This window comes from Cryptomeria japonica, chromosome 2, assembly GCF_030272615.1.
Source record: "Cryptomeria japonica chromosome 2, Sugi_1.0, whole genome shotgun sequence".
Lineage (NCBI taxonomy): Eukaryota > Viridiplantae > Streptophyta > Pinopsida > Cupressales > Cupressaceae > Cryptomeria > Cryptomeria japonica.
The window spans coordinates 590,966,780-590,993,515 of record NC_081406.1 but is presented as its reverse complement, the minus strand read 5'-3'; the positions used below and the strand labels follow the sequence as shown (position 1 = coordinate 590,993,515).

General features: G+C 34.3%; 1 protein-coding gene across 7 annotated transcripts in view; it reads right to left on the bottom strand.

The window, feature by feature from the left end:
* LOC131051464 (truncated transcription factor CAULIFLOWER A) overlaps positions 1–26,736 on the bottom strand; it is a 50,141-nt gene that overhangs the window by 5,790 nt on the left and 17,615 nt on the right. For all 7 annotated transcript variants that reach the window (XM_057986019.2, XM_057986024.2, XM_057986032.2 and 4 more), the window contains exon 2: positions 13,963–14,029. In XM_057986019.2, the coding sequence (XP_057842002.1) occupies positions 13,963–14,029 (67 nt within the window). The remainder of the gene's footprint in view (positions 1–13,962; positions 14,030–26,736) is intronic.

Genomic DNA, 26,736 nt, shown 5'->3' with positions numbered 1-26,736 from the left:
ATGTTGGTTTTTAGGTTTATGTGCATTAAAAAAATATTGCATTTCAAGTCTTTGTGCAAAAGAAATCATGCACTTTAGGTTTATGTGGAAAATAAAATCTTGTTTTTCAGGTTTGTGATAGGTGCTACTTTTTAAGTTCTTTACATCATGTGTGATTTTGGGTCTTTTGCTAAAAAAAATGTATTAGCTAAGTAATTCAAGCATTTCCTGGCAGATTTTCCAAACACTCAACAAGCAGTAGACTTTGTTCGGGAAAATAGAGTTATGTTCTTTGCCCGCACGGTGGAATCCTCCAATAGACAAAACAAGGCCTTCAAAAGAAGACCGGAGAACTTGGCAATCTGAACAGAACCAATGGGAGAGGGCAGGGCCTTCAATTGGACACAGGATTGGTGTCATTCTTATTGTGTTAAATTGGTTCGTGGTATAGCTTATACTGCTTCTTGTATTGATTTTCAGCTCAGTCGTCTGTGTGTGACTATCCAAGAAAAATTGTTTTAATCTACATGTAAATTTATTTCCTTGAACTTTCTGTTTAAGTTTCCTTTCCTATTTCCTGTCCTGTTTCCAGAATATTATGTTGTTTTTTTTCATTCCTATAGATTCTCATTGTTTGTAACTTTGTCTAACTCATTCCTTGCACTGTCCAATCATCTCACAGCTCTAATATGTATATTTATTTTCCATACATTAGAAATCATTTAAATAAAGTACTACTTTTTTAAGCTTTCTATCCTGCCTTAATATAGACTCCCCTTCTGTTGATCATGCCACGATGACATGAAACTCCATTCAGCTTTCTTCATTTTGAGGGCTTTCATGTCATTTTGAAATCAAATGTTAGCATCTGTATGAACTCCTATTCATTAGGTCTATTACATCTCTGATGATTTTTTTCCAGAATAGACTTCCTCTGTAGCTTCTTTTATGTTTGTTTTTCCTAGGATTTTCTTTCATGATTAAGAATTGAATTTCAATTATATAACTCTTGTTCCTAACTTAAAACTTTGCAATATTTATAATTCTGCACTGTTAACTTAGAAATGTCAATCTCTTAGCAAGAGTACTTAAAATACTTTGATTTTGTTTGCAAGCAACTTTTAGCACGAAGCCTTGTCCTCCAAGTGGCAGTTGAGCAAGGCATTTTTCATTTCAATTGTGTTATTTATCCTGTGATAATGACTTCCATTCAGTTTTCTGCATTTTCTGAGGTGCTGTATGCCTATCAAATAATGAAACCACCCATCTAAACATTTTGTTAATGCCAAAGTAGTACAACAATTAAAACATGCAGGCTATTACGATCTAATTTTGCAAACTGACAGGGACTTGAGCTAAAACGCAATCCTGGTTTAAGTTTTCTAAGGAAATACTGTAGAGCATTGTAGAAATCCTATCCTTTTCTTGGAAGCTCAATCGCAACAACTCAAGTCTAAATCTTACATTATGGTAGTGAAGATAAAGAAGAATTTAACTCGTCTTCTAAATTTTCCCACATTATGTTTTTATAGGGTAAGCTATTGTGTTAATTCTTCTTTCCATTTTGGGTTTTACACACGTCCATTCTCTACACTCCATAAATCTTAGCACATAAAGGTATCACTATTTAAGTACAATTACGTTCTTTTATGCATAGTAGAATAACTCAATTATAATATTTTTTCAACTCTAGCATGTCATGATTCATGTTGATAAATTAGTAACCAGATGCCTATCTTAATGAAAAGTAATCAGTATACTCCATTGTTACAGTACCATTTACGATTGATGTTGTGAATGAGATATATGACATTTTATTAGTACTGAATAATTGTGTAAAATCAGATTCATAGCATCGCAGGAATGTATTTGAGAATGGAAACATCTCAAATTAAGTGGATTATGGTAAAGATGGCATCGCTTGGATATATGTATTGAATATCAAATTTTCATCCTTTTGTATGTTAGATGAAATAGCATATAGCATCCAATCGGCCTGCAAAAGCACACACTGGAATATCCAAGTTAATTTTGGATCAGGGCAAATATCGAAGTATGTTTTCCTCGTCAATTGCACAAGGATGTTGTCACGATTTTTTAATTGTCTACCTGCTCTTTCTTCCATATTTGAAAATTGAGACAATGTAAGTGGACTTTGCAGAATAGCATTTGGCAAATTTTGCCCAAAACACATAGATTTCAAAGGATGCAATGCTCTCAAATAAGTTTGGATAACCATCCCTTCTGCAACATCGTAAGGATCCTTTAGTTGTCTATATCATATGAAATCTTACATTTATGATTAGATTGCCGCCTTGCTATAGCGAATGGATGGTACAGAACCATGGGATCAATCTATATTCAAAAATGGTTTAGGAATGTAATCTCAAATAGGTTCCAATAGTTTAGTGAGCCATTAGGTAATTCCAGATACCATCCATAGGCAGCTTCATCCAAATGTATGGAAACAAATGAGAACCACATCCTCATGTTCAATTTGCGCTCATAGAATGATATCTTTGAAAGCTCCAACGTGTTGTTCAGCTCTCCTCATTCCTCCCTGTACGTACTTGAGCAAAACTTTTATAGATTCTTGGGTAAGTCAGTAATATCCCCAGCCAAATTAGACGGCAACTATCCCCTCCTAACCATTTATCTTGATGGGTGCAAATGAGTCATATTTGAATTAAAGATGGGTTAGTCTTATAAAGACCAGTAGGTTAGTGGTAGAGCACTCCAGCAGCAAATGGAAGGTCTTAGGTTCAAGTCCTAGCTGATCCGTACAAGCTCAACATAGTATCAAAATCAGACCAAACTAAGAGCCTCAAACTCAACAATGATGAGATAGTGGTTTGAGCGATTGTTGGTTGAGAATATGGTATGATTATTGATTGAGTTGTGGACTGAAATATCAATCTGATTACAGAAGATCAATAATTAGATTTTGAGTTGTAGAGGGAGACAATAAATCTTGAGAATTGAGTGGAGGTGTTCAGTACCTCGGATGACTATTTGAGAGTAGGTTGCATGCAAATTTGGATTTTCTTTAATCAGCATTGTTCTTTAGTTTTGAGTTTTCTTGGATTGATTTAGATCTCGCTGTAAATCATTTTATTCTACTTATAGGCCCTCATTGTCGGTGGTAGATGGAGATGGATACAAATACACAAATATATCGAAAATATCAAATATAGAATTTTATCAAATTGTTCTAAGTGCGACAGTACTCTTTCCATTCTTCATCAATTGATTACACGTTTCCCCCTCCCAGGCTCAAGTCCCCCTGTCCCCGAGACCCGTCCCCAAAACTTTTTCCCTTTGTCCCCCGTCCCCGAAGCCCGTCCCCCTATCTCCCTGTCCCCAGCATGCGTGGAACACTGTTACAAATTAGTATAGCTTGAATGCTACAACATTCAAAAGTAGACTATTAATTGATTGAAAGATTGACCATTGCAAAGAATTTCAAATGATTTAAATGAATACCTTGAATTTAAATTGGCTTCCTCATGGTGAGTCAAGGTCTAGACCCTTCCGCACTATTCCTTTGAAAGGCAGACCTAAACTAATACAATGCCTAAAGAGAATTTTCCAAGGTTTATTTCCCTCAAGAGCTCTATTAATCCATTTGGCACAAAGGAAATGCCTTGTCAATGACTTGAAAGCAACCTAGAACCACTGTCATGGGGAAGACAATATTCTCAAACATCATGATGAAATTCATGGTTCTTATCACTCGAGGCCCAAAGAAGCCTCTAAGCATTTTTTTATTTTTTAAGAGGATTTGGAGGTTGGCCAAAACAAGAACAGTAAACATGAGTGGAAACCAATATCTTAGAATAAATTTAAAATTCATCAACCAAAGAAAGAGGATTGGTAATCTGGTAATTCATCTCAATTCTAGTAACAAAATTTGATTGCCAAAAGGTAATAGGAGAAGATTGAAAAGCAAAGGGAATGCCAAGAAAATGAGAAATTCCCCCATGATTGATCTATACTAGTCAAAACTATCTACCTAGTCTACCTTAGTAAGACAGGAGTGCCAATAGTATACCTAGTCTTTTGTCGATGCATACTCAAGCGAGAGGCCTAGCAAAAAGTATCAAAGTATTGAATAGCTTGTCTATCATTGTCTTCATTTGCAATAAGAATGAGGACTGAATCATTGACAAAATGACCATTGAGTAATTAGTTGGGAGAATTAGGAGTATAATCCCCTTAACAAGGGTCTAAGAACCTACATAAACTAATAAATAGCCAAAGTCTTATTTTGCAAGAACATAAAGAGTTAGAGCAAGAGGGAAAACTTGATGGATGACCAAATTTTCAATTTTTAACCATTAATAGTAATTAAGATTGAGACATCAACAAACAATTTATTCAGAAACTAAATAAAAGCATGGACTGAACCCAGGTGCTTGAAGCATAACAAGAATGGAAAAGCTGCTCAATGCAACCATAAGCCTTGAAAAAATCATTTTTTATAACCAATATTTTCAAGAAGGACGAGTGGAGGTAGAAGAGGCCTAAGCTTACGAATCAGCTTTGGAAATAATATTATATGAGTTGTTCAACAAAGTGAGAGACCGTGAATTGCAGATTTCTTCAAGGTCTCTTGCTTCAAGCATTTTTTTATATTCCCTTTACTAAGGGATTTAAAATAAAAGATCTCAAAATAGACCTTATGAAGATCAACAACCACAATTGTCCCTAAAGAGCTTTATAGAATTCACAAGTAACTTCATCAAAACTAAGAGACATTGCAGCAAAAATGGCCTCTCACAAATTTTCTTTGATGTAAAGCTAACCATAAAAAAGCCATTGTGAGTTAGAAGCTTGGCAAATATCCACATTTATGAACTGCTACAAAGCTATAGACAAAGTGCACTCTTGAGCAGACAAAATTTGTTCATAATGTCAAGCAAAGGCTGAAAGAATGTCAAGAATCTTGTTAAGGAGTGGTTTCCCTTAATTCATTAAGTACAAGCCCATGAAGCCTAGAAGAACTATTTTGAAACCTTGTCTCCAGTCTTAAGCCAACTGACATGTGAGAATATACAACTTGCTTCTAATGGCAAAGTTGAACCACTCTAAGTTGAGTGGTCAAATCAAATGGTTGTGCTTTCAGAGCAATGATGGCTTGGAGGAGCTCTAAGGTGGTGGCCTACATGACTAGCAACATAAATATCCTAATACCCATAGATGCAAAGAAATTGGGAAGTACGGGTGATGGTAGCATCCCCCAAGCTATCCATCTAGTCTCTTATATGGGATATGGCTCATCATTATAAAAATGTCCAATGTGAGCAAACATGTCCTTGTGATTGAGAAATAATTTATGGCCCTAGATTCAAAAAAAATTGCCACACACTATAGAACTAAATTGGAGAGTGGTCTGGAAGGACATCTTACAAAAGCTCCATTAACTTAGCGAATAACAATTGGCAAAAGAGAAAAACGATTTTTCTGATATCAATAGTATGAGCAAGATTCTTGTCCACTCAACCAAGCCATACCCTAAGACCACTCCATGAGTACCATGTCATAAGATATTGGCAATAACTAAGATTGGGATTAAAAATCATAATTTATCACAAATGAAGAACCTCTCCACTTTGCCAATTGTCTACCACATAGACAAGGACCCACATTTATTACAGGCTTTTTCAATCATTTTAAGATCCTCACATAGAATCCAAGTGGCGACAATAATTGAATTGACAACCATCTCCAAAGGGTATATATCTCGACATCATTCAAAGCATAAAAATTAATAACTCCGAAGATATGATTATGGAAATTTAAAAGAGCCCACAACACTCAATTAGTGGGGTCACATACCTAATCAATTATGTTAATTCCATGTAGGAAATAGAAAGATGACAACATAACCTTGACTCACTTCATGATTTTTAGACAAAATAACTCAAATGGCAAATGACACAAGAAGTTGTCAAAAGTGAAAAAATCAGTAATTTTAACCTTTTGTAGCTAGAGAATGCCCAAACCTAGAAATTGTAACAGGCTCTCAAATGAAATGAGTTCTAAGGGTGTGTGTCTTTGTTAAATCTTGAACAGTCCGAGAGATACAATTCATAAACAAGCATCAAGAATCATCTCCTAATTGTCAATTACTCCCTATTCAAGACGCCCCAACACCATATCGGACCTCTACTAACATAGCTGGAGGAAGGGAAGCATGTTTAGCAGTATTACGTAGTGGCTGCGATAACAATGACACTGTTAGAAAGGATCTCACATATTTTTCTTTAGAAGTATCTTGAATAAGAGATTTAATAGCTTTTCAAAACTCTAGAAGCTTTAAAGTAATATTTGAACCTAGTCCCTAGATCTTAAAGAAGGTTTGAGGGGAGGGGCATTATTATTAATTTTTTTGCACTTGAAATTAACTATATGCTACCCTCCTCCTTTTTTTCTTTTTTTTTGCAAGAGGCTTCGAGTTAGTGATATTTTGAGAGGAGGGTCTTAGATAGGAAGAAACCAAAAGGCAATCTTAAATCTTATGTTTGAAGAGCTAGCATTGATAGCAAGTGTTAGAAAATTCAGTAAAGGATGCATTGAGTGTATCTCATTTGTCCAATCTAGATATCCATGATTTATTTTAAATATTTTGAAAGTCCCCCTCAATGCAAACCCAATGCTAAGGATGAGTCAAATAGAACAAAAAACACAACATCTAAGGAATAAGCTATTTGAATTAAAAATTATACTGTGGCAAGGATAACCCAAAGAACTCAACCCAAATAGGGACCCAATGAGTCTTTTCATTTAAGGAAACAAAGTCCTATGTCTAGGATTCAAAAACCAACAAAAATGAATGAACAAGCTAAGGGAAACGATTAAGAATCACCTTAGCATTGTTGATTTCAACAAATAAAAAGTAAAATAGACAAATCTTTTTAGTAAGGTTTTGCATAGCATCAAGGCAAATCCCATTGAGACCCAAGCTTGATTGACCCATTCCTTGAGCATACTTTTATGGGGGACCCTTCCTACAAAATACCCAATCAAAGTAAAAAAATTTAACCATCAACAAGTGTTATCAAATTCAAAATGGGAAGAATTATATCTAGGGGTGTTTCAAGGGGTGTACCTCATGAAACACCTTGGGAATAAACTTCTAAGAATGCTTGAGCAAGGGTGTTATTGATATCCATTGTTGATCCTTCAACTCCAATAACACAGACTGCAAAGATATGAAAGGATGAGGCCATTTAAAAGGGGCAAGATCACTCGCAAATCTGGTACCTTAAAGAGTGCCTAAATAAATGTAAAAAGAAAGCTAAATGACCCAACATTTAAAGTAGTGTCACATGGACTCTAGAAAATCCAAAAATATCTAGCAAAACACAATCCAGCAATGGACAAACTATCAAAATTGATCCAAATCCAACAATTCTCAGGATATATTCACATAAAAAATAAACATTTTTCATATTTTTTGATCCACCATCATTTCGAAAACTCAAAAATTCCTTGAATTTCTAGATTCTATTGTCAATGAGTTGCTCATTGCTTAAAATACTTTTTAATTGTCTCTTTCTTCAAGCTTTAACGTTGTTCGTATAGCTACAACTCAGGATCTGTGAAGTAGGAAACGCTTCACTTATCCTCCTTGTTTGTATCCTTTGTGTAGGTAACAACTTCTTGATCTTAAATTGAGAGATTGTCAAAAGCAAATGACAATTTTAATCTTCTTTGTTTATAGTTGAGCATCTTCAGCTCTTTGTGTTGATTTCAACACATGCAAACACATAGATCAAATCCCTAAAAACACGAGAAAATAAAGCATCATGTTGTTTAAGTTCAAATCACAACATTGAGCACATTTTAGATCATTGAAAATAAAGTAATAACCTTCTCCATGGAATCATGAACTCAAAAAAAAAAATCTCGAAAAATAGTATTGAAATTTCTTTGAGGTGATAAGAAATCTATGAATAAATTGTTACCTGGGGACGCATCCCTATTTCCAAGGCATCCTATGGACGAGGGGATGAGTCGGTGATGTCCCCTAGCCATCCAAAGTTTCACCTAGCAACTAGGAAAGGCCCAAAAAATGTGGGGACGGCGGAAACATGTAGAGGAGACGATCCATCCCCCTTTTTCAAGCTTGATTTTAAAATTTTATTTTTTTTAAATTTGTTTTTGTGGGCCCCCACACCTCAAGTCACCCTAAATGGGAAAAATATCCTCTTTTCAATGCATTTGAGTTCATTTTGTGTCATTTGCAGCAAAAGGGTTCAAAGTTGATGGAGAAACAAAATATTAAAGCGAGGTTGAAGGAGGTGTAGAGAGGTTGAATTCAGGGCATATTTGACATTTGATAGTGGAGGAACAATTTATTGGAAACGGTGAGTCATTCTATTTTTTTATTTTTTTATTTCAAAATTTAAAGTAAGAAATGTCGGATTTTTTTTTTCATCTTAAAATTTTAATAAACCAACATGAGCAGTAGTAAGAATGATAGTAGTGAAATTGAAGTGTAAGAAACTCAGAAAAATGCAAGAGTTTCAGCCTCATTAAAGTGTAGAAGTGTGTTGGGGAATGGGGTGAACAATCATAAAATCCATTTTAGTGTTTTCAAAAGTCTTGAAAAAATATGCAAAGGGCACTCTTACCAAAAAAAAAGAAATCTCTTCTACAACTTGTGGCACCTATAGATACCAAAAGTAAAAATTCAAGGGGGAGTAGGGTGTGAATGTGTCACATTTGCAAGGCAACTTTTAGAGGGAGCTACAAAAGGGTACAGTCTCATTTCTTGGGTGTTACATACCATGGAGTTAAAGTTTGTCTAGCTATAAAGGAAGATGATAACTTAGAGGCTCATAGATTGCACATGGGGGTAGAAATGAGGTCTCAAGGTGTGACAATATCAACACATTCTTTTGCAAGTAGACAATCATATATGCCTTTGACTCCACAGCTGATAATGCTACTAGTGACATTGCCACAGAGGAAAGAAAAAGATTAGTGGTGTTGAGAGGTCAAGGATAGTTGTGAAAGTATGTTTAATGCGCAAGCACGAGATGCAACAAAATCTTCCATTGACAATTTTTTTATGCTCGTGTCATCCCATTTCATGTGGCTCATTCTTCTTATATCAAATAAATGGTCAAATATTTAGCCTCTATTGGTCCCTCTTTTGTATACCCAAAAATCATAGACTACACACTACACTCTTAGATAAAGAATATTCTATGGTTAATTTGCAAATGGAGGATATGAGGCAAAATCATAGTCACATGCCACTCATCAAAATCATTACTTCACACACAATGGCTTGCCTTCACAAATATTTATTGTCCAAAATTCAGTAAACTAAAGGCAAAGATATATATAGAGCTGCATTAGCTAAAACTGGCCTTATCGGATGGTGGACATGGCATGTGAAGGATACACCATATTTGAAGATGCTTGCCATTTGCCTCCTTTCACAAGTTTGCAGTTCCTCTGTTGCAGAGAGGAATTTGTTCACATGTGGCTTTATCCACTCCATCAAGAGGAATAGACTTACCTCTAGATGATCAGAGCAACTAGTGGTTATGCATAGTGCTCTTCAAATTTAGGATCGTCGAACTCTAGAGTATCAGCAGACTCCAACTTTACCGTGGGATGCTAGTCTTGAAGATGTCACCTAGGTTGATGTGGAGGACGCACAAAAGGGATGGCCAATATTTCATGGGATGAGGCAGACCCTCACAAGGGAAATGACTCAAAGGAGGACTCTAATTTTGATGAAATTCTAATAGATGCGGATTGGGGGCAGCAATGTACTTTCTTTCTTTGTATTTTCATATCATAAATAAAATTGAAACTTGTAGCCTTTGTGCACTTTATTGTAACGTGTATGTTATTTTTAATATTGCATGCATATTGACAATGAGTTCTAAAAGGAATTTGAACTAAGGTTTGAATTTTGCTAATTTATTTGACTTTGACTCTCATGTGAACTCTTAATTTAACACATGTTATATATTAAGGATATATGCATGCTTTAACAATGTTATCATATGAATATTGTAAATTTTTTTATATATTTTAAATTTTCCCTCTTTTTATATAGTTGTCTCATTTGTCCTCCCTACTATCCCTAAAAATGGCTCAAAAAATCAGGTACTCCAAAACACATCTCCCCATCCCTTATCGTCCATGTCCAAGAAACTCAAGACATAGCTTTAAAACACTATAGTAAAAAAATTGCTCATGCAAGCAAACACAAATGAAAACTTGTCACATACATGCAGTCAATCTTTTACACCTACAAGAGAACTTCTAACCTCTAATGATATTTATAATTGCAAGGGAATTTTAGAAATCCAACTTAATTCTAAAAGTGTAAGCGAACTTGGAGCTCTGAAATAATTTCCGAATCACAAGGGATTTTCAATTTTATGGCATAATTTTATAAATGTGAGAGAACTTTAACCATGTTCAAAATCGCAAGCTCAAAAGCCTACCAAAGACCCACAACTTGCAAGCACAACAGCCCAACGAAGGCACACATCCTCTAATCACATTAGTGCAATGAAGGCATATGGATTGTGAGCACAATGAACTAGTGAGTGTTTGAACCTTGGTAGCTGCCACAATATTGTTTTACTTGAACATTTCACTTCACCCTTATCAGCTACAATCTACCTTGAATTCATGATAATGTGAATTTTTCAAACTTATAAGTCACCTATTTTGAAAATTAAGTGCATTAAGAGAAGGATAATTAAGTGGTGAATTCTCTTAAAGGTATATCGTTGTCCTTGCTCCAACTATATCTGCAGTCGCATACCAAATACTAGAATATTTAGCTATGAAATTGTGAGTTGGCTTGAATTCTTATAGTTGTATGCTTTTAATTAAGAGAAATAAATTGACAATGGAACTAAAATGTTAAATATTCTTCATTTATATACTAAGTTGCAGGGTTCGCCCCTTGGGCCCCTAGTATCGGTCCGGTCCGATCCTAGTCCGGGTCCTAGTCCAGTCCGCCTATGGTTCCAGCTAGGGTTCATTATTGGGAGGGTTGGTTCAGACCAGGGCGAACCCAGGTTGAACCCGAGCGTCCAACAACCCAAAATACAATTTTTTTTTGCAAAATTTCATAAATTTTTCAAATCTGCCACTTAAAAAATAAAAATAAAACCCCAAAAGTGAGTTCTAAAACATAAATTTGGATCATTTATCCTCATTTGTGTTGCAAACATCAGTTTTTTTCTAGGAGGTTGAAGAAATATTGGTTTCCAACATAAAATAAGAGTTGAAGATTGATTTTTTAAGCTTCAACAAGTGTTGCAGCATCATTTCCACACATTTTCAAGCTCCCATTGGCTGAAAGAGGTAGGTTTTTGAACATTTTTTTCAACTATTTTTGTTTTCAAATTGTCAAACATGAAACATTATTTTGTTTTTGTTTTTAAACGTGTTCATATCATTTCTTGCCATAGGAACTAAAATGTCATTTACCTCTTCCTCCATAGGCACAAATGAACAAAAAAAACAAAGCAATGATCCAAATTCTCCCCTATGGAAGTATGTTGACATTATACTAATGCTTCTAGGAGCTGGGGAATTTCGTTGGAAATGCCAAGGATGTGGTAAAGAACATAATATTTCATATTTTCAGGTGGTAGGCCATTTGTGTGGAATACCAAGAAGAGGCATCAAAAAATGCTTTGGGAAAGATGGTGTGCCTATACCAAATGAAATGGTGTTGAAATATATCAAGGAACATGAAGGAACAGAAGAGAGAGAATCCCGTAGATTAAATCAAACCGCTCCAAAAAAAAACAAAGGGAATGCAACCCCCATCTATTCCCAATGTTGTAGTAGAAAACCAACCCTTCTTTTCCACAGTTGAGCCTGAAAGTGAAGCACCCATTACACGCAAAAGATCAAAGGGACCTTTAGAAACCGTATTTCAAAATGAGAGTTGAGACATTGCCAACCAAGATGTAGCAAGATGCATATATGCAAATGGGTTGGCTTTCAATGCTATTCACTCCCCATATTGGTAAAAGATGTTGAAAAGTGTTAAAGAAGCTCCAAAAATGTATAAGGGCCCAAGTTATGAGAAGGTAAATAGAACCTTATTGGAAAGAGAGGTGAAGGGGGTTGAAGAATCATTGAAGCCCATAAGGGATTCATGGGCTGAGACAAGTGTATCAATTGTTTCAGATGGGTGGAAAGATTCTAAAAATCGTCCCTTGATCAATGTCATAGCGATGTCTCCTAAAGAGTCAATGTTTTTGAAAGTTGTGGATTGTGAGGGCCAAGTAAAAGATGACCAATTTATTGCAAATATTCCCATCTTTGCCATTGATACAGTTGGACCCTGCAATGTTCAAGTAATAACGAACAACGCAAAAAAGTGTAGAGTTGACGGTTTGTTGGTTGAGGAACGCTATCATGACATCTTTTGGACACCTTGTGCGGTCAATTCACTTAATCTTATGCTACAAAAGATTGGGAATAAAATTGATTGGATCAAACAAGGGTATGCAAAGGTTGAGGACATCTAGATCCGTTCATGACAAACCACCACATGTCGCAAGGGAATTTTAGATCCTTTTCGAGTTTAGAGCTATTGAAGGTAAGTGAAATAGTAATTTAATTTTACATTTTTTATTTTTAAAATTTTTATTTTCAATGTTCATAATTTCATTGTGTACAAGCTATAATGTGTATTCTTTTTTAAAGCTTGACTTTATTTTTTAATCATTTTGGCATTAATTTGTGTTATAGGTTGCTAAGACCCGATTTGTATCAAACACAATCGTCTTGAGACGACTTGTGAAAGTTAAAGTGGCACTTTGCAATATGGTGATCAACCAAAATTGTACCATATGGAAGTAAAGCAGCACTGAGAGGGCAGCAATAATTAGGGTCAGGAAATTGGATGACTCATGGTGGGATCTTGTGACATATCTCCTTAGTTTCACTAAGCCCATTATGAGCATGATTAGCTACGCTAACATGGATAGGCCTTGCATTTGTGAGATTTATGATGGCATTGACTCAATGCTTAAAAAAATGAAATGCATTATAAATGCAAGAGAGCAAGACCCTGAGAAGAAATTCTTCAAACAAGTGGAAGATATTGTTGAAGAAAGGTGGAATAAGATGACCATTCCTTTGCATCTTCTTGCCTATGCCTTGACACCAAAGTACAGCAGCAATCAATTTCTTGATCAACTAGGAAGACTTGCACCATGGAGAGATTTAGAAGTGTCTAATGGGTACAAGGCAGCATTCCTTAGACTCTACCCTAATGATGATTTGCGAGCTATTATTACAAATGAGTTCATAGAATTTACTAATGGAAATGGTCTGAGTGTTGATGTTCTTCGTCATAGATTCAAAAAGGATGTTCATAGTTGGTGGTACTTCCATGGCACATGCTTCCAAAACCTGCGACCCTTCACTGTCAAAGTTTTATCACAAGTAAACTCGTCCTTGGTTCGGGTTCGAGTGAACCCTGTCTGGACCAGGCACAAACCCAACATGAACCAAGACCCACGCGGACCTAGTCTGTGTTAAAGGCCTCAACTAGGCGAACCCTGCAACTTAGATAAATTGTCTAAATTTCATAAAATTATATGTATGAAAAATTTGAATAAAACATATTAAGAAAAAAATTTACACATAAATAAAAATTTGTTTCAATTAGATAGGACTAGAGGAGCAATTATGATCTATAAAGGTATCTGCAAGATAAAAGTTATTGAACAATGAATATGAATGTATCCATTACTTCAACAACAATCTATTTTTTTAGAGGTTTCACAATGACTAATTCTATATTATTTTATAATTAGAACATTTACTTGGGCTTTAAGTATAAAACAACCCATTTATATCAATAAAATTTAAATGTTAGAATTTAGGTGTGCAAACTACCATTCTTGAGGGAGAAAATATAGAAAGAAAAAAACAACTATACATTTCTAGATTATAGGAAAGAGGCCATACCTCATGTGGTGATTTATTACAACCTTCAATAGATTCATAATACATTTGAATAATTTCATCAAGGTCCCTGCCCACACAATTCCATCATCATGATTGTTATTATAATATGTATAATATAATTAATAAATCAATCTATTAAGAATTATAAGAACTTAACAAAAACTTCAATTTTTAAAATTATAATATTAATGCATATAAAAAAAATTGTTAATTAGATATTTTTAAAATATTAAATAAATTATTTATTTATTTAAAATTAAAGCTTCATAACTAAATTATTAATATATTTTAAGCATTCAACTTATAATTATCAATAACTGAACTTTAAGAAAACGACTATCTATATAACAAGTATGCTTAATACATGTTAAAATAAATAAATTTTGACATTTAAGATTATAATATATTGTATGTAAATTTAATATATTATAAATAACAATTTAAAAAATTAAAAATTATAGTTAAATAGAATAAAATTATATTTTAATTGTTTATATATATTTTAATTATTTATATATATATATGACCAGCTCTAGCAAAAAGATGTGTGCACTCTATATTATTTTAATACAAAATTAAAAATTTATTAAAAATATTAAGTAAATTATTTATTTATTTATTTAAAATTAAAGTTTTATAATTAAATCATTAATATATTTTAAGAGGGCAAACTTATAAATTTTATTAATGATTAAACCTTAAGAAAGCAATTATCTATATAACAAGTATGTTTAATACATGTTAATAAAACAAATTTGACATTTAAGATTATAATATATTGTATGTAAAATTTAATATATCATAAATAACAATTTAAAGAATTAGAAATTATAGTTAAATAGAATAAAATTATATTTTATTTAAAATATATATATAGAAAAGAAATCAGCTCTATTAAAAAGATGTGTGCAATTTTAATAAAAAATAAAAAAATATTAAAAATAATTTATTTAATAAGAATTGAAGAGTAGTTATTTAGTAGTTCATGTCTTTTTTAAAGTTGAAATGAATAATCAAATAAATATAAATTAATTAAAGAACTTGAAATACCTCACAAACTAAATTCATAATTTAAGTTATAAAAATACCATCAAATTTTTTAAATCCTAACATAAATTAGATTCTTCAAATTAATAATAACCCAATTCATCACATCACTTTCAAAAATATCTCAAAATCAAATTCCACTCAAAAAGTCCTAAAAAATGTATAAATATCATAGAGAAAAATAATTCAAAATTATATGTAATGCTCAAAATTGAATGATTTGAGTTAACTCCCATAATTCAAAATATCTCCTTATTAATTGAGAATTAAGGATTTTAGCTTTCTTTGGAGTTTTTTTTTTTTACTTTGTATATTGTATAGAAATATAATGGTGATATTTGTTAGGATTAAGCTATAATTTATCTTGCAATCTTATGTATTACTCATGTATCTCCAACCCTCAAAGTATATTTAGATGGTTAGAGTGTAATTAGAAATTATTTTATGATTTAAATTATCTTAAAATTTTGATATTAGTTGTTATGCTTTCATGAAGGAGGTGGAGTTGGCAATGGTGGTTACACGGCTAGATCTAGCAAATCTCTCAAATTAGATGTGAAAATTTAGTAGACATCTTGAATTTGGTTGGTTGGTCCCATATGTGTTGGGTGATGATTTTGAACACCCACCTTGAGATATGGCCCATTATGGAGGAGTTGTGAGTCAAAGATGTTGTTCATAGTTTGGATGCCTATCTTGGGATACAAGCCATTATGGAGGAGAACTATAAGTCAAAGATTTCGTCCATAATTTAGATGCCTCCCTTGGGATATAGGTCATTATGGAGAAGTTACAAGTCAAAGATGTTGTCTAGTATTGCTAAGGAGGTTACTTTTTCTATTCATGGCTCATTGAGAGTCATATAATTTACTATTCTCAAAAGAACCTCTTCATTTTGGATGTGATTTTTTCACATTAACTATGATTTGATCATACATTATCTTAGGAAACCATTTATGATTTTCTTCTCCCGTTTCTCTATAAATTGGAGACATGATATAATAATTTCATTAAATTGTTTACAGGTACGCATGTGCTGCCCAAGTGCTATTAGAGAGTCGATTGTTGGTGTGTGAATGTATCTCTCCTTTGAAGATTAATATATACTTGTCCTCTTTCTCATGTTGATTTTTTCCTTCGAAGTATTTCTCCACATAAAACCTATTTTATATATGGTTTGTTGATTTATCTCTTTTGTTGTTTTGCAATTATATAATTTTAATCATATGAATTTTTTTGTTAAATAAATAATTTTAAATTTACATACATTTCTAGAGATTTAATTATCGTCGCTTCACTTTGTATATCAACATTTAGTATCAGTGCTAATGGTTTTGCAAAAAAAGAGATGCCTTCTTATCCTTTTCCTAAAATTTAAAAGTTCGCTAAAAAAATGAACTAGCAGAAGGGGTGGTAAAGTACCAAGATCCATAACATAGGACCTATTCTCGAAATTAACATATGACGACAATTAAGTTGCAAGTTGAATAATTAAATTATAGAGTAGGGATAGGGCCCAAATAGGCTTAAAATGATTTAGGAGAAAGAACACTAAAGTAGGGGACTAAATAGAGTGTAAAATTGTAAAGGGATACAATTTACTACACTACAGTGAGGATAATGACAAATGATTTTTTAATAAATGTTGGTTTTAAAATAATGAAAACAATTGGATATGAAAGAAAAGGTTTGAAAAAACATTGGCAGGAAATTTTAGAGCCAATTGAACCAAGTGTTCGTGTAAATTATGTCTCATAATTACACTTTACTTAAGTTGACTTAGGATAATGCATCTCATTGTAGTTTGCATACCAGAAACTTAGGGAAGTGTGCACATAGGGATGATGGATGTAAGAGAAATTCCACCTTTTGTGGTCTTATCTTGTTGTTACATTCCACCTTCGATGGGTGATCCACCTCGTGGAATATTTTATTATTTTTCCTACCTACGCTCACTTACCCTTGTTTCTCATTGAGCCACATGTCATGATTGTGTGCTCACATATCCATATGGCCTTGCCTTTATAAGTAGACTCATCTGACATTGTATGTAATGATTCAATTAATCTTATTTTGTATCTTGATTTGAATACAGTTTATTCTTATCAATCTTTTGTTTCTCTTATTGTGCTATTCATTGAGCTCTTGATCTTGGCTATATTTGACAAATTCTTACACCAATAATGAAGGCCTTAGATATGTTTGTGGCAAAAGAAGAAAAATTGATGTTACGTTCAAATAAATCAACTCGATAAATACAATGTATGCAATATTCTCATTTACTTAGGTAGGGACATAAAATGAAAACATGTCAAGAGATCTTCATCCTTGTACTGTTTGTGAATTGAAGAATCATTCTCCAAAATTATGTTGGACTAGAAAGTGGAATAAAAAAACCTCTAAAAGATAGTATACATATGGATTATGGATTTAGTGTACTTAATTAAGAAAAGGTCACACCTATGTTCAAAATATTGTATAAAAAAATTCCATGTTAAACAAAATAACAATCATGCAAATTCAAATATCATCCGATAAACCATATATTTTAGTCTACACTTTTTTAACTACTATAAGGGCTAATTGACTTCCATCCATATTGAGGAGTGAGATTTGAAGTTGGAGCACTTTTATATACAATATATGCAGCATTGATCATAAAGCTTATTGCTAAATTTATGATCAATGCTGGACTAATGTAATTTGTAATAGTAGATGCTAGTACAGGGCTCATAATGTTCCGAGAAGGCCTGGAATGTCAAACCAACCACCTTATCTTCACTATTTAAAACAAGCTAGAACTTTGAGAATATCTTCCAATTAATTTGAAATTGAGGCCTGGTGATTTTTACATACTGTGTCGCCTCACCTGATATATCATTCTAACTCGCTTTCAAATCTCAAAGACTTTGTACTGTTGCTTGTGTTTCAGATTTTACTTTTAAAATCTTAGTCAACCAATCATAAAGATTATTGCTAAATTTGGTTGACATTGATAAAAAAGATCATTGTTGAGCCTAATTTTTTTTAGTATTGATCGCAAAGATTTAATTATTGAACGGTTATAAAATTGATTGTAATGATCATTGTTAAACCAAAGAAGCTATTACACTAATAGTAAAGATCATTACTAAATGGTTATAATATTGATTGCAAATATCATTGTTGAACCTAAAAAGATATAACATTAATTGCAAAGATAATTGAAATTGTAAAATTGCTCATAGAGATCGATAATCTTAGTTATAAAGGTTTTGATCACAACGATAATTTTTGATATTGATAGCAGTGATCGTTTCTAAATCTATGAAAGTTTTGATCACAAAGATCATTATTGAAATTGATTGCAGCGATCGTTGTCAAATCTATGAAAGTTTTGATCACAAACATTATTGGAATGCTTCACCTTCTTTATTGATATAAAACTATGAAAGACATCTTATTATGAGAAATAATGGACAAAAGTAATAGAGGATAAGTCATTATACTTTTGAGAAGGCTTGGTGTTAAATATTCTTCATTTGTACATGGGTAGCTAATAAACCTATTTATAGGTGGCCCTCATCATCTAATTAAGTTGTATGATTAAATAAAGTTTATTGGGGGTGTTAAAAATATTAATTATATTTAATCACACCTATTATATAAAGTCATGTCTCATGCATGAGACAGATCTCTCAAGCATGATACCTACTTAAGAATCTTTGATCCATCTATTTATAAGATAAACAAGGATCAATTTATGCTCCCCAAATTTAATAGAAATATTTAACTAGTGCATTTACTCATGCAAACACTCCTAGTCAATTAGCTTATCTTTTGTATAAGACCTTTTCCAAAGGGGAGTCCCAATAATATAAGTAATTAATACGGTTTTAGTTCTTTATTGAATCCTTTTAATAGTGCATCCTTGCATTTATTCAATGTTTGTTGATGTGTCAAAAGACACACCAATATGGTGAATAATAACTCTCTTGAAAATTATTAGAGATACTCCAAGACTCGAGACACCTATATACAAATTAATAAACTTTCTAAAAAATAGGACTAATACTCATAATTAGAATGGATATTTCCTTCTTTTAAGTTCACTAAATTCTTTGAAGTTTGAACCGAGAAAATTTATTTATATGCATGGGGTGGGTGCAAGAAGTTGAGTCCCACTTTTGGGCAAAAAGTGGAAATGTTTTCCCTATTTTTCAATTTTTTTGTCGATTGATGTCAAAATTTGAGGTACTTAGAGTTTGAATCTGAAAAAACTTTAGTAATAGAAAATGTAGTGCTCGGAGTCTAATTTTCAAATATGTAATTTATTTCAATACCCACATGGTAGAAAATGTTTTTTTGTAGGCATATTTAAAAACCACTTTTTCAAAATGCATGTTTCAGGACCATACCACACGTGTATGACCACCATATTTTGATGTAAATAAAAGAATTTTTGCAAATCCTTCTGGGAAAAGATACCTAATATACCAAATATTGATGAGAATATTTTTTCTTATTTTTTTATTGAATATTTTTTTTTTAATTAATTTTTAATTGACTATAAAGTACATTTTCAAAACATCTGGTGTACGACCACCATAATTTGATGAAAATTTCATATTTTTTAATTTTTAATTTTTTAATCTTCAAAAGAATTGTATGTAGATTGATGTCATATAATTTATTTTCAAAAAAACCTAAAAACAAAAAAAGTTATTAAAGTTTTACTAAACCTCACTATTTTACATTTAGGTACCACTTTTGATTAATAAATAATGCAAAAATAGTAAAACTAATCATAACACTGTGAAATTTACATTTTTGAAATTAGGACAGTGAGAACTCTAATGGTTTTTGTTTCATCAAAAAATATGATCAGGAAGACCTTCAAAAAATTACAGCAATGTAGAAATCTGGTATTCCAGTGCCTTAGCCCTTTTTTTGGAGGTCCAAGCATAGGCTTGGTCCCACCAAGCCTAACCCGAAGCCAAAACCGAGGCATAGGTGTGTTTCCCACTCCATATTTTATGAAACGGGCACCCGTTTTGAAATTTATAGTACTTTTAGAAACGGGTACACGTTTTTAGAAACGTGTGCCCGTTTCTAAAAATCGTGCACCCGTTTCTCTACGGTGGTCCAATCCTAAACGGGCACCGGTTTTTCAAAACGTGCACCCGTTTTATTTTTATGGGTCGGGGCTCCGAAGCTAAACGGGTGCTCGTTTCTTAAAAAACGGGCACTCGTTTCTAGCGGCAAAATTTTTTTCTCATAGACTTCCGTGGAATTGGGACCCAACTTCTTGCACCCACCCCATAACTGAAGTTTTCCGATCATTCATTATATTACCTTACTGATGCAGAGCCCCAAGAAACAAAGGCTTCAAACACAAACTCAATCCACTAGACCCTCAACTAAGGTCTCAACATTCATATGGATTCTTGGACAACCCTAACAGCAACATAAAAGGACTCCTCTACACTCCCCTTTTTCTCAATGGGACCCTACTATACCCATGAACAACCCATGGAGACTATACAACTTCTCACATCAAGTCTATTCTTGACACCAACTCTCCTGTAGCCACCTATGGCTAACTTGGTTTATAACGCATCCACCTTTGCAGAACAGGTATGGACCCTATAGAACCTTTTATCTAACCCTAATAACATTGATTACAACCAAAAAAACGCCCTTTTGTTTGTACAGATGCAATCAAGATGATTGCCCTCAACAAGATGCCTACTCCTAATAGCCCTGTTTTGAACTTTTAATGCAAAACTCGAAAATCCTCCTAATGATACCATAGGCTCTTGACACTTTTTTATGCCTCCAATGATGACACGAAACTCTTCCAAAACTTAGTACCCAACTCTTGCATTAATTGGTTCAAACACTACTGCTACAGGAGGGCTAAAAGGGCTTTTAGGCCACTTTTACAAAGCAACCACACTCCAAAGGTTTGATCCAAAGACACCAATGAATGGGAAAGGTTTGCACATATTCAAAACATCAAATCCATAGTCATATAGGGTCCAATGCACTTAGTTTTACCCCTGCATAATTTTTAGCAGTCAAAACAAGCTAGTCACATGAGGATGTCTAGCCTAGGGCTTGATTCCAAACTCCACCAGTTCAACAACCCACTCAAAAACCTCAAGAATATTTAATTACATTGTCTCCCCTCCAATTCCTTAGAATTTAAGCCAATTTGGTCAGAGGAATGTGGGGTTAAGAAAACATTTCCTTAGAAACCCTGGTTTTGGAGGGTTTTCAGACCGTATGCTACAAAAATGCAGATATCTTCCTTATTACAAAGTCTTTTCCTACCAAATCAAAGCCAAATGAATATCAACACATATTTCTATTTAGATAAATTAATTAGGTTGTGCATGGAGTTCATACAATGTCCGTACAAGGCACTGTTACAACAAATTTCTGAAAATTTCTGAGTGTTTATTGAATCTGATCACAATTTTACATCCAAACTTCATCATCATAATCATTCTTATCGACCTCCAAAGCTTTAACAAGGTTTCTCCAACCTCCTCAACCAATTCCAACTGCGATTTGAATTAGGTAGTCGTTGGAGGGAGATTAGTTACAAAGTGACAACAAATTGACAACAAATGTTGTCATCAAATTTGACAACTTTGCACAAACTTGACAACTTATGACTTTTGCCTATGTAACCTATTAGGACACATCATAAACCTTAGAAATAGGCCACATAGAAGCCAAAATACATTTCTTGCCTCATTTAGGAATTTTGGATGTTATTTGACTATGGTTGACCAGATAGGTCCTAAGAAGCTCATACTACAAGAAATGGCATCAAAGCCTTACATGGCTAATCAAAACAACTCAAATGGTCTTGAAAGACCTTATTACAACTCAAAAACATTCAAGGAACCTACAAACACTTATAAGAGCCTTCATTGCTCAAATGGCCTTCAAATCCTGCAAGATGCTCCTACACCATACTTCCGGGGGGGATAGAAAACTCAAGTCTCTTAAGGAATGAGGTCTGCAACAAAATGTTCATACTTTTGAATGTCATCTTTTGTCATCCACGTGACATCTTTATCAAGTAAACCACTCCACTTGACAAGATACTCCTTATAAGTCTTCTTTCTAGTCTTCTTGACCACCTTGGTGTCCAAGATGCTCTCCAACTTCAACGGTTGGATAGGTGGTAGATCCTTGACCCAACCTTCATCTCCTTCTGATTGAAAACCTGCATCTAAACCTGCAACATCACCTTTGTAAGGAAATAAATCCGAAACATTTAAAATGGGTGATATTTCTAAGCCTTGAGGAAGTTCAATCTCATAGGCATTAGGACCAAACTTATGCACAATCCTACAAGGACCAATCTTCTTCATGAGTAGCTTGATTGGCTGCCCATTAAGAAGTCTCTCTTTCTTCAAGTGTTCCATCACCAGATCTCCCACCTTATACTGCACATACCTCTTCTTTCCATTGGCCTTCTCTTTGTACTTCTTGGTGTTCTTTTGGAGAGTTTCTCTTACTCTATCATGAATGTCCTTCATAGCCGCTGCAAAGTCGTCTCCCTGAGCAATCCTCCTCTCCAATCCGTGTAGATCTCTTAGTTCTAGAATGCCTCTTGGATGAATCCCATATACAACCTCAAAAGGACTTATGCCTGTGCTTCTATTGGCAAAATAATTATAAGCAAATTTAGCTTGAGGGATTATCATTTCCCAAGATTCTCCATGTTGCTTTGTGAGACATCTAACAAAATTTCACAATGGTTTATTCACTACCCAGTTTGGCCATCAATTTGAGGGTGATACGCTGATGTGAAGGGCAATTGAGTGCCCAACTTCTTCCACAATTTACGCCAAAAGTGTCCCACAAACTTAAAGAGTCCTTGTCAGTCACAATGTTTAGAGGCAAACCAGGTATTTTAAGAATTTATTTGAAGAATAAGCCAGCAATGTGGGAAGCTTCATTAGTACATTTACATGGCAAAAAGTGAGCCATCTTACTAAATCTATCTAGTACAACAAAAATACTGTCAAAACCTCTGAGTCCTAGGAAGGCCCAAAACAAAATGCATGTTGATACTCTCCCATGGCCTATTAGGAATAGGGAGTGGTTAATATAAACCTACATTTGATGATGTTCCCTTAGCCCTTTGGCATATGCTGCAACTTTCAACAAACTTCCTAACATCTGATTGCAACTTTGGCCAAAAATAATACCTCTTTACCTATTCCAAGGTTTTATCAAGCCCAAAGTGACCTCCCAAGTTGCCATAATGTTTCTCCTTGATAATGTTCTCCCTCATGGAGCGTCTAGGGATACACAACTGACTCCCTTTGAACAACAACCCCTGTTGCAACAAGAATCTGAAAATTGAGTGCAAACCTCATATATCTCACTGAAATATTCATCATCCTTGTACATTTGTTTGAGAGAATCAATTCCCACACTTTGCAACTGGATTTATTGTACCATGCACACCCTTCTACTCAATGCATCTGCCACTTTATTGGCCTACCCTTTCTTGTGTCTGATGGCAAATGTGTAGGATTGAATATGTTCAACCCACTTCATATGCTTGTGACTAAGTTCCTCTTATCCATTCAGAAAACAAAGAGCATGATTGTTAGTATAAACAATGAATTCTTTAGGTAAAAAATAATGCTGCCACTTCTTCAAGGATTGTACCATTGCATACAACTCCAAATCATATTTAGAATGCTTCCTTTTAGAATCATTGAGTTTCTCACTAAAGAAAGCCACTGGTCTACCCTCTTGACTCAAGACAACCCCTATGGCAAAATTACTAGCATCACACTCCACTGTGAACAACTTGTAAAAATCAGGCAAAACAAGAATAGGCTATTGTGCTACTCTCTTTTTCAAATACTCAAAAGATTCATTTGCTTCATTTGTCCAAGAAAACTTACATTTTTTACCTCCCTTGATTGTGTCTAGAATAGGTGCACATATATGACTGAAATTTTTGATGAACTTTCTGTAAAATGTTGCCAATCCATGGAAACTCCTCACATCACCTATTGTCTTGGGTGTTGGCCATGAAAAGATAACCTCCACCTTTTCTGGATCCATCTTCAAATCCCCCTTGGAGATTACAAAACCAAGGTAGATAAGCTCCTCCTTAATGAAGACACTCTTCTCCATGTTGATCATCAACTTTTCATTATGCAGCTTCTTCAAAACCAAGTTCAAGTGCTCCAAATGTTCCTCCTTTGTCCTGCTAAACACAAGAATATCATCAAGATAAACAACAACAAATTTACCAATGAAGACTTTCAATACCTCATTCATGAGGCATATAAAGGTGCTTGGGGCATTGGATAGCCCAAAAGGCATCACCATCCACTCATAGAGACCTTCATTTGTTTTGAAGGTTGTCTTCCATTCATCACCCTGCCTTATTCTGATTTGATGATACCCACTCTTGAGATCAATTTTGGAGTAGTAGTAAGCCCCTCCCAAACAGTCCATTAAGTCTTCAATTCTAGGCATAGGAAACCTATATCTTATGGTAATCTTATTGATGGCCCTAGAATCAGTACAGCCTCTATTTACCATCCTTTTTAGGTACTAGGACTGTTGGGACAGCACATGGACTGAGACTCTTTCTCACCAACCCCTTATCCAACAATCCTTGTACTTTCCTAGCAATCTCCTCATTCTGAGATGGAGTCATCTTATAGGCTAGTTTGTTTGGCAAAGTAGAACCCGGTATGAAGTCAATCTAATGGCTTATGTCCCTAATGGGTGGTATAGTGTTAGGAATTTCCTCCACCATTATGCTCTTATACCTGTCCAACAATTACTGCACCTCCTTGGGAATTTCTTCCTTACCGTGACTAGGCATATTAGGATTGTTTTTGGGCTTCAAAATCAGAGCATACCTAGGGGTTCCTTCCTCCTTTAGAATGTCTAGAAACTCTTTCCCACTCACTAACATGACACTTGACCCAATGTTCTTATCTACACCCTCATCCGATAAAGGATCCATCTTGAATTTTCCCATTTTTTGTTATGAGAAAAGAGTTTGTTTTCCCATCATACTGGGATTGTACATCATACTGCCATGGACGTTCTAACAACAGATGGTAAGCATCCATGGGGATCACATCACACAATATTTTTTCCTTATACTCTTTAATCTCAAATTCTACCCAAGATTGTTCATCTACTAAGACCCGTTGCCCTTTATTCAACCATGACACCTTATAAGGGCTAGCATGAGGTAACCTTTTCAACTTTAATTTGTCTACCATTTCTGCGAAAATCCAATTTTTAGTAGGACCTGGATCAACTATTACCTTACAAAGCTTACCATAGGCCTTGCACATGGTTCTGAATAACGTCTTCCTCTAAGGGGGTTCTTTCACTCGAGGCACCTTCAACATCCAAAATGCCTAAATGACCATGATTTGAAGACCATTTGAGCAATGAAGGCTCTTAGAATTGTTTGTAAGTTCCTTGAATGTTTTTGAGTTGTAATAAGGTCTTTCAAGACCATTTGAGTTGTTTTGATTAGCCATGTAAGGCTTTGATGCCATTTCTTATAGTATGATCTTCTTAGGACCTATTTGGTCAACCATGGTCAAATAACATCCAAAATGCCTAAATGAAGTAAGAAATATATTTTGGCTTCTATGTGGCCTATTTGTAAGGTTTATGATGTGTCCTAATAGGTTACATAGGCAAAAGTCATAAGTTGTCAAGTTTGTGCAAAGTTGTCAAATTTGATGACAACTTTTGTTGTCAATTTACTGTCACTTTGTAACTAATCTCCCTCCAGCGGCTACCTAATTAAAATCGCAGTTGGAATCGATTAAGGAGGTTGGAGAAACCTTGTTTAAAGTCTTAGAGGTAGAGAAGAATGATGATGATGATGAAGTTTGGATGTAAAATTGTGATCAGATTCAATAAACACTTAGAAATTTGTTGTAATAGTGCCTTGTACGGACTCCATGTGCAGCCTAAGTAATTGATCTGAATAGGCATATTAGTTAATGTTCATTTGGCTTTGATTTGGTAGGAAAAGACTTTGTAATAAGGAAGATATCTGCATTTTTGTAACAGACAGTGTGAAAACCCTCCAAAACCGGGGTTTTTAAGGAAATGTCTTCTTAACCCCACATTCCTCTGACTAGATTGGCTCAAATTCTGAGGAATGGGAGGGGAGACAATGTACTTCAAGATTCTTGAGGTTTCTGAGTGGGCCATTGAACTTGTGGAGTTTGGAATCAAGCCCTAGGCTAAGCATCCTCATGTGACTAGCTTGTTTTGACTACTAAAAATTGTGCAGGGGTAAAACTAAGTGTGTTGGGCACTATATAACTATGGATTTGATGTTTGGAATGTGTGCAAACCTTTCCCATTCATTGGTGTCTTTGGATCAGATCTTTGGAGTGTGGTTGCTTTGTAAAAGTGGCCTAAAAGCCCTTTTAGCCCTCCTGTAGCAGCAGTGTTTGAATCAGTTAATGCAAGAGTTGGATAATAAGTTTTGGAAGAGTTTTGTGTCATCATTAGAGGCATCAAAAAGTGTCAAGAGTCTGTGGTATCATTAGGAGGATTTCTAAGTTCTGCCTTAAAAGTTCAAAACAGAGCTACTAGGAGTAGGTGTCTTGTTGAAGGCAATCATCTTGATTGCGTCTGTACAAACAAAAGTGTGTTGTTTTGGTTGTAATCAATGTTCTTAGTGTTAGACAAAAGGTTCTATAGGGT